General features: G+C 34.7%; 1 protein-coding gene across 1 annotated transcript in view; it reads right to left on the bottom strand.

The window, feature by feature from the left end:
- Window positions 1-8,762, bottom strand: part of LOC107698779 (protein HID1-like) — a 24,849-nt gene extending 16,087 nt beyond the window's left edge. Inside the window, exons 1-6 of the mRNA XM_016499883.1 lie at window positions 8,589-8,762; window positions 7,355-7,504; window positions 4,952-5,122; window positions 4,225-4,347; window positions 2,787-2,893; window positions 2,439-2,555 (exon numbers count right to left, since the gene is read on the bottom strand). Of these exons, the coding sequence (XP_016355369.1) occupies window positions 2,439-2,555; window positions 2,787-2,893; window positions 4,225-4,347; window positions 4,952-5,122; window positions 7,355-7,504; window positions 8,589-8,654 (734 nt within the window). The 5' untranslated portion in view covers window positions 8,655-8,762. The remainder of the gene's footprint in view (window positions 1-2,438; window positions 2,556-2,786; window positions 2,894-4,224; window positions 4,348-4,951; window positions 5,123-7,354; window positions 7,505-8,588) is intronic.
- Between the last annotated feature and the right edge of the window lie 932 nt (window positions 8,763-9,694).

The following is a 9,694-nucleotide window of genomic DNA, read 5'->3' as shown; positions in this document are numbered from 1 at the left end:
TTGTACTAAAATCGCTATTGTGAGTAGGTATATTTCTTCCGCATATCATGGGATACCTCTTTTGCTAGTTCCAAAACGTCATTTTAAAGCTGGTAATGGAGGCTTGAGCCGTTGATAGTATTCTAATGCAGTTATTAGAAAGAGAGCGAGAGAGACAGACACACAGAGAAAGAGAAAGAAAGAAAGAGAGAGAGAGAGCTTGTGAATTAGGCTACCTCTGTGCGTCCCTCAACCAGCAGCGTCAGCAGCGTCTCTAAACAGCGCTGTTATTACCTCGCTAGTGAGAAATGTCATGTGTAGCCTTACACTATATTGCCTGGAACTACGTTCGCCGTGCGTTTCCCTGAGAATAATTGCACACCTCAGAATGTTCGTCAGCCAATCAGATTCAAGCATTCAACGGCCCCGTAGTATAATATGGAATAAAACATATTTTATAAAACGGATAGTTCCGGTCCTTGATTCTGATTGGCTGAGCCACGTTCGAAGCTGTTGTAAATTACTCTACAAACATACACCTTTGTTTACGTTTGTGTGTTGCTCGGCAACCACTTTGTTGGAACCACAACTGATTCTGAGGAACTACATTGATTGGTGGAAGAATAATGCTTTTATTTATATCATTACACTTTATTTGCTCTGTTTTATTTTGTGAAACCTAACTACGTATATGGAATAACCGTTTTATAAAATCAATAAGCCCCGTGAAGCCGTGGTTTACAGTGAATTTATAACAGCTAAGGGGGTTTTAACAACGCCCCTTAGCTGTTACAAATTCACTGTAAACCACTGCTTCTTGGGGCTTATTGCTTTATAATAGCAACACTGCCTGAGGAATTTTTTTTTTATATATATTTTTTAATTTACTATTTTTGTTTTCCATTACAAATATCCTAACATTCTTATCTAAATACATTTACTTGAGAAGCAAATGACTGAAGACATTAAGTCTTGTTTTCTGAAAAAAAAGGGATCAAAATTAAGTGAGTTTTTTCTTAAAACAAGAAAAAATATCTGCCAAGGGGGTAAGAAATCTTGTGGCAGTTAACATTTCTTTCTTGTCCTTATTTTTCCTTTTTTTAAGCAAAAACTCTTTTAATTGAGATTTTTTTAATCATATGATATCTTGAAAGATTTGTGCCAACATGTACAGTAAGTGTCGTGTTCCTACTTCCTAGATGCATAAAACTAATTTTAAGACCTTTCAGTTCAAATCTTCTCAGCTATGACATACGCTCATATGAATGTTATTATTTGAATGTTAATTAAAAGGTGGAATACGGTGGAATAAAACATATTTAATGGTAACGCTGCAAAAAAAATTACTTTTTCATTACAAATATCCTAATATTCTTATCTAAATACATTTACTTGAGAAGCAAAATGACTGATGAAAGATATTAATCTTGTTTTCAAAATTAAGAGGGGATTTTATTCAAATGAGAAAAAATATATGCTAATAAGAAAAGAAAAAATAATCTTGTTTTCCCTTTGAATTAACATCTTACACCACTGGCAGTTCTTCTTTTTCTTGTTCTAAACAAAAACTAGCAGCATTTTGATAAATTCTTCCGAAAACAAGACTTAATATCTTAATATCTAAAGTCACTTTTCTTCTCAAGTAAATGTATGCTGATTTAAGAATGTTTAGATATTTGTACTAGAAAACAAGTCAAACATGTTAAGTAAGAAAATCCTTTTTTTTTTTTTTGCAGTGAAGGAAGAGATGAAATATTACAAAACGGTTGCATTCTGAAAAATAGATAAAAATTAAGTGAGTTTTCTTAAAACAAGACAAAATACCTGCAAATGGGTTAAGAAAAATATTCTTGTTTTCCCTTTGAATTAAGTTTATATCAACAAGAGGATTTTTTAGCATAAATTTTTGATACATTTTCCTGAAAACAAGACCCAATATCATGTAATTTTCCTTCTAAGTAAACGTTTCCTGATTTAAGAATGCACTGGAAAAATACAAAGTAAGTCAGTTTTCTTTTTTAGCGTGGCTGTGGTGTTCTGACATTTTTACCAAATGGTTAATAGTAGAGGTCGACCGATAGTGGATTTTGCCGATACCGATAGCTAGGTTGGACCACACTGGCCGATACCGATTAATTAACCAATAGTTTTTAAAATGGATCGATAGTTCCAGCAAAAAACTATCGGTGCCGATTAATCGGCAAAACCGATACATCGGTCGACCTCTAGTTAATAGTGTGTTCTGAGTGGGTTTAGTGTACTAGGATGTGCTGGCTGTTTGCTAGACGGTTTCCTCCAGGCCCAAATCAAAAGCGCCCACACTGAAGTTTACAAACTAGCGTTTAATACTCAGGATTAGAGGCTTTAACTTAGCAAACAGCACTAGGAAGTCTCCAGGTGTTTAATTGGGGAGTGTTGTGTTTGCGCTCTCGTCTTTTGCGTGTCATACAGAGACGGACCTGTTTTCAGTGGAACAGAAGAAGGTGACCCAGGGGTTGAGAATACTGTTATCAGATGTTGGTGGCAGGTACATGGCCTCTGAGAAACAGGTGAGCAGTAACCTCAACAGCTCAGTCCTATAAACACACACACAGAGGAGTGAAACATGCACCACTGGACGGTGAACACATATAAACCACTCATTTGACCTCTAAATAACTGATCTGAATCTCGGGTTTGGGTGGAAAAACAGGTGCGGGCTTTTAAACGTCTTGTGTGGTTACTGATTAAAAGGTCACCATGGAAACTCAAATAAACACATGTGTGGCTGTGGGAACGGAGACTAGCGCACATCTCGCCGCTCTCACCTGTTGATATCGTGGATGTAGTTGAGTGGAGGCGACTGAGCGAAACCCACTCCAGCCTCCCAGATGTATTCACAGCTGTCCAGTGACTGCATGTCTTCAACCGAGTCCTGTACATGAGAAACAGAAACTCAACCTGAGACTGAATTTACTGTAACTGCATGGGACTAATTAACTAAGAACATTAAATTACAAAACAGACACATTGTAAATTCTTTATAAAGCTGTTAACCGGTTACCGTTTGAGGTTGAGTAACACTGATACATTTATTTCATTCAATTCAATTCAATTAAAAAACGTTATTTGTCCCCGGGGGGCAATTTAAAGGCATATTGAGCAGCATGTCAAGGAAAATAACACTTTTATAAACAGATATAAATGTATAAATTTAAATATATATATATATATATATATATATAAACACTACTCCTATAGTATTATTCCTACGGTCTCAAGCCCTTCACTGTACACTCAAAAATATTTAGGCCTAAATTGTGTATCCATTTGGTTTACACAGATTTAACACAAACTAATGAACTTGATGTGATGCATATTTGTCAGTCATAAATGAAAAAGTAAATAAAATAAAATAAATATCTACACTCAAAAAAAAAACAAAAACTATTTGCATCTATTTGTTTGTATTTAAATAATCATATCTTCAAAACGCATTTATTTAAATTGTTTTAACAGTCATTCAAAATGTTTAAAACTGCATAAATCTGCTCTAAAAAACTAGATTAATTCAGTAAAAAAGTATGGACATTGTTAAAATATGGCTTGCTGTGATACAAGCAATATTCAATTAGTTAAAATGTATGAGATTTAAACAAATTTGATTCATTGATATCAAATACATAAACCTTATTACTGGTTATTTAAACTACATTCAGTTTATTAGTTCTTTTTTTCTTCTTCTCTCATTTACATTTAGTCATTTAGCAGATGCTTTTATCCAAAGCGACTTACAAATAATATTTTTTTAATATAATAAATACAGGTCCTTACACTGGCTTCCAGTTAAGAGATCAGATGTGCTAAAACATTAGTCACATTTAAATGCAGACTCAAAACTCGTCTGTTTAGCTGTGCATTTACTGAATGAGCACTGTGCAATGTCCGAACTGATTGCACTATATTTTATGTATAATCATTTTCTATTCGTTTTAAATTCATTATAAACCTCTTAAATCAATTTTTATTGTTATTATTATTTTATTTTATTTTATGTAAAGCACTTTGAATTACCATTGTGTATGAAATGTGCTATATAAATAAACTTGCCTTGCCTTGCCTAAATAAAATGAATAAAAAGTAGATAGAATAGAAAAAGAATATATAGTGCTAGTGTTAGAGGGTCAAGTGTAGATGGAAGACATGTGTTTTTAGCCGTTTAGCCATCTCTTCATATATATATATATATATATATTATGAACTCACAGGTCTTCCTTTCTTGTGGCTCTGAACAGTGAAGTCTGGACAGAAGAGCAAGTCAGCCACAGCCAATAAGAGCGACTCTGCCAGCGGACGTGCGCCTTCATCTTCATCCTCCATATCATCCATCTATGCAGAGACAAGTCAGACAAGTGTAAACAAATCACTAAAAATGGCACTACTTTACTTACTGTTATTTTTTAAATGTAATTATTATGTATATTCTTTTTACTTATAATGTATGTTTCATTTGGTTATAATGATTATTTGAAGATAATATTAAAATCTGACAATGTAGAAAGGGTTGTAATTGATTTTTAGCAATTTAGATTTCTCTTAGAGCAAATAACCATCAACAACTAGGACATACAGTATTTCACAGAAGTGAGTACACCCCTCACATTTTTGTAACTTTACATTGTAGCAAAGTGTCATTTCTTCAGTGTTGTCACATGAAAAGATATAATAAAATATTTACAAAAATGTGAGGGGTGTACTCACTTCTGTGAGATACTGTAACTCATGATAAAAATGAATAAATGTGCTTGTGTTGAATATATCACCTTTGCTGAGGGAAATTCATTTGAGTGCGTTTCATAATCCTGCTATTTTTAAATGCACTTAAACACAAGCTTTAAGTTGCGCTACTGAACATCAACCAGTTTTTGTAAATTCCAAACAAGAAGGTGAGTTGCTAGCACTCAGGGCTTATTATTTAGTGCATCCTCCTCACCCCCGCTCTGCCAGCGCCAGGGATGGTGGACCAGAAGAAGCCCCTCCAGTCCTGGTCCTCAAAGATGTAGGGCAGGGCCCGAGAGAGCATACGAGTGCAGTTCAGCACGATCTGCTTCTCCTTCTCTGTGGGGCAGCCGGACTCGGCTCCCTGAACCAACTTCTCCACCGCCTGTGGGTATACACAGATACACTCATGACAAAACACACAGAAGACAGTATGAACATGAACACCAACACATACACATGTAGTCTCACGGTCACCTAAAAAATATACAAATATCAGAATGTCGCGTTTTTGAGTTTTGAAGTTTATTTACTTCTCTGCTTAGCAATACTATGACTGAATTAATCCAGAAAGTACACCAGGAGGTAAAATTGCAAGTAAAAACATAAAAGCAAGATACAAATACTTGTAAAAATAGTAATATGCATATCAAAATAATAATATGCATACATATACTGTACACCCAAACATACACATTCAAATAGATAAAAATAGAAATGTATGAGATATGCAATTTTAAATAAAGAGACCCTAAATGTACACCTTATATTTATTAAAATAAAGGTCCAATCACTAAAAAACAATCATAATTAATTTTTTTATTGTTTAAAATCAAAATTTAAGAGAAAATAGGATGGCAGCCATTATATTTGATTTCTAAAAAAAAATCTAAACTATGATGAATATGTAAAATTCATCATATTAACTATGAATATGAGCCACTAACGTTTGACAAACACAATGTGGCACAATGTGTTCACTTTAAACTGATTTTTAAAAAAATGTTTTTAAAAGACGTCTCTCTTGCTCAACAAAAACCTCATTTATTTAATCACTGAGAAATATTATTACACTTTAAAGTAACAGCTTATTAAACATATTTGAAAATGTAATTTATTCCTGTGATGCAAAGCTGAATTTCCAGCATCATTACTTCAGTGTCACATGCTCCTTCAGAAATCAGAAGAAACATAAATCTAAAGAAACATTTCTGATTATTATCTCAATGCTGCTTAATATTTCAAGAGAAAATGTAATACTTTTTACTTGTAAAAATAGTAATATGCATATCAAAATAATAATATGCATACATATACTGTACACCCAAACATACACATTCAAATAGATAAAAATAGAAATGTATGAGATATGCAATTTTAAATAAAGAGACCCTAAATGTACACCTTATATTTATTAAAATAAAGGTCCAATCACTAAAAAACAATCATAATTAATTTTTTTATTGTTTAAAATCAAAATTTAAGAGAAAATAGGATGGCAGCCATTATATTTGATTTCTAAAAAAAAATCTAAACTATGATGAATATGTAAAATTCATCATATTAACTATGAATATGAGCCACTAACGTTTGACAAACACAATGTGGCACAATGTGTTCACTTTAAACTGATTTTTAAAAAAATGTTTTTAAAAGACGTCTCTCTTGCTCAACAAAAACCTCATTTATTTAATCACTGAGAAATATTATTACACTTTAAAGTAACAGCTTATTAAACATATTTGAAAATGTAATTTATTCCTGTGATGCAAAGCTGAATTTCCAGCATCATTACTTCAGTGTCACATGCTCCTTCAGAAATCAGAAGAAACATAAATCTAAAGAAACATTTCTGATTATTATCAGTGTTAAACACAGTCATGCTGCTTAATATTTCAAGAGAAAATGTAATACTTTTTAAAGGATTCTTTGATGGACACAAACAAAGCCTTTATTTGAAACAGAAATCTTTTGCAACTTTATAAAATCTTTAACGTCTCTTTTGATTGCTTTAATGAATCCTTACTGAATAAAAGTCTAAATTATTATTATTATTTTTTAAATTAGTGACCCCAAATTTTTAAACGGCAGTGTATACTAAGCCATAAATCTATAAAACTATAAAAAAATGTTTTGTACGAAAAGCGTGTTATTTTTCTCTAAAACAAATGACATTCCCTTTGATGTCCTTTTGTCATTCAGACATTCAGATAAGTGTGAAATACATTCGGGGCCACTGTGAAACTAAACCGAGTATTGTTACACAATATAATCTCTTTACTCATGGTCTGATGTCTTGCTTTTATTCCTTCAGTACACAGTAAAGCAACACTGCTCTCTTTCTCTCTGTTGTAAACTCCTCTGGCAGGATGCGCACTTGAAGACTACGAAGATTTCTAACCATGTTTCCTTTCTGATGGGCAGCCTCAAACAGGAAGCCCAGGGACTGAGACAGGAACGGGAAAGCGCCAGCTGTTTTCCTGTCCCACCAACAACTTTAAACTCACACAATCACTGCCTATTATTGATGAGGCACTTTCTCTAATGACTGAATGTTAGTGCTACACGTATGTAACAGGTGTCATATTTCAGCACAGAGAGCCGCACTGAAGGCTACCTTGTAACACAGTGTTGCCAGGTTGGAGGGGGATTCCTCCCGGACGGCTCGGATCTCAGCGGCGGGCAGCAGGGCAAACACATCCTGCACGGTGGTAGCAGTATCAGCCCAGAACTGATCCCAGAACGCGTCATCTGTGGCTTCCACAGGCTAGGGGTGGGTGAGGAGGATAAGGTTTTAATGCATATGTAAGTCCTTTTAACACACACCAGACTGAAGCAACAGCTGGGCTGATCCATACACTGAATTCATAAAATCGCATCAATATTTAATTACCAGTTAAAAATAACAATGCAACCACGTTAACCCTGCAGAGAACAATAATCATTTCATATTTCCAGTTAAAAGCCTGTTTAAAAATGACAGTTTTTTTTCCACATGTCAGGTAGTGGCAGTAGCATCCTGTGGTGTGACATGGTATTATCCTCCAAAAACTGTTTTAAACAACATTTGACTGATTTTTATATCATTATTATGCATGCAGTTTAGTGAGCTCATACTGACTACATAGACTATTTTTGAAATAAAATATTCCATTTTATTTCTCAACGACCCCTAAACTAATTTCTGGATGACTTGACAATTAAAAAAAGACGTCACGTCAGGAGGGGCGGGATCTAACATACGTCATCATTTCATTTATGATTTTTATGATTTTTACATATACAAAAACTTAAAACAACAACAACAACAAGCCAGCAAGCAAGCAAACAAACTAACAAAAATAAAATAAATGGTAGAAAACAAGCTATACAGCTTTAGTTTTAATTTATTTAGAGAGGTTTATACTTAAAACAACGGAAAGAAAATATACATCAAATACAGTCATATTAAAGATATGTTCGCGCATGCAGTTTAGCTCAACGTAAATTCATCTTGTTTTAAAAATGTTTAGCGGCTATTGCGTTTTCACTCAGATTCAAAAATAAAATAAAAGAAATAACACCGTAATAAATTATTACGATAGCATTAAAATTCTTTAAAAAATGAAGTTCCATGATATTTACATCTGCAGATAAACACCTGTACAGCTGTCTTATTATGGGCGAACACAAGCATCATCTTTCTGATTTAAATGCCAGTGACCAACGCAGCCATACGCAGTATATGATATTCTGAATTTATTTGACTGATTGTGTGAGAGATCTGAGGTCTGAGGCGCAGTCTCCATCTGGAAACACACAGGCGCTCCTAATAACAGCCTCTCGTCTCGAATAACACCGAAGACACAAACCTGTGTTTTCGTGGTCAGCTGTATCACCGCCTTCCTGAAATTCAGCTTCGAGTCCGTATTTCCCATTTTTCCTGATATGATCGTTTAATGATGAGGCTCTGCTCTAATCCCCGTCGCCTCCTCCTCTGCGTGTGTCATCTGCGGAGGCGGCGGAGCTGCGCTAAAGCCACAAACTTCCGGGATGAGGATCTAACAGGCATACTATGGTCAGGGCTGCCTCATGAATATTAATTAGGAGGTGTGACGTCAGGTCAGTAGGCGTAACTAATTTGGCTAAACGGCAGAGCGACAGTAAACAGCCCTCAGCTCAGTCAGCTGTGAATTAATGAAGCCTTGATAACGCAGCAGGGCTGACTCTTGAATTATATTACCAAAGGTATTACTTAGGTTGCGTAACTGGACGCCTAAAATAGGTTACCAAGCAACGACAGTCGGCTCAAATTAATATTCATAAGCCAGGCCTCTGCCAAAGTTACCATAGTAGGATTCATAAATCCCAAACGCACTCGGCAGTTGCTAGGAAAACACTGTTTAGCTAATTCACCCCTTGAATCTTTTACTTTTCACAGGCATCGCAACCTATATTCCAAATGCATAACTTAACTGAAGTAATAGAATTTCCGTTTTAATAAAATCTAAGTGACTAAAAGCATTGGACATGGAACAAAAAAGTAAAAGTCGGCTATGATGCAGATTCTGGAAAAATCTCGCACTCTCATGAAAACCAACGCATTTTTACAGTTTAATAATCAAATGTTTATGTTCAAATGAAACAGCTGTCATAAATGTGTTCAGATGCGTTATACGGTGTGTCATACTGGGTCTTTTTGCAAGTCAGCAAAACAAACGCAGCTCTCTTGGCAGGGACCTGACGGAGCGCTAGTGGCTCTTAATGGCACATTTTGTTTGTGTGTCTGTGTATATATATATATATATATATATATACACATATATACACATACATACATACATATATATACATACATATACATGCATGCGTACATGCACGTGCACACACGCACATACATACACATATATACATACACACACACACACACACACACACACACACATAATGAGGACAATCAGGGTTAAACTGGACTTCA

This window comes from Sinocyclocheilus anshuiensis, unplaced genomic scaffold (assembly GCF_001515605.1).
Source record: "Sinocyclocheilus anshuiensis isolate Anshui unplaced genomic scaffold, SAMN03320099.WGS_v1.1 scaffold178, whole genome shotgun sequence".
NCBI classification, from domain to species: Eukaryota; Metazoa; Chordata; class Actinopteri; order Cypriniformes; family Cyprinidae; genus Sinocyclocheilus; species Sinocyclocheilus anshuiensis.
The sequence above is the reverse complement of the archived record's forward strand: the minus strand, read 5'-3'. Positions and strand labels throughout refer to the sequence as shown.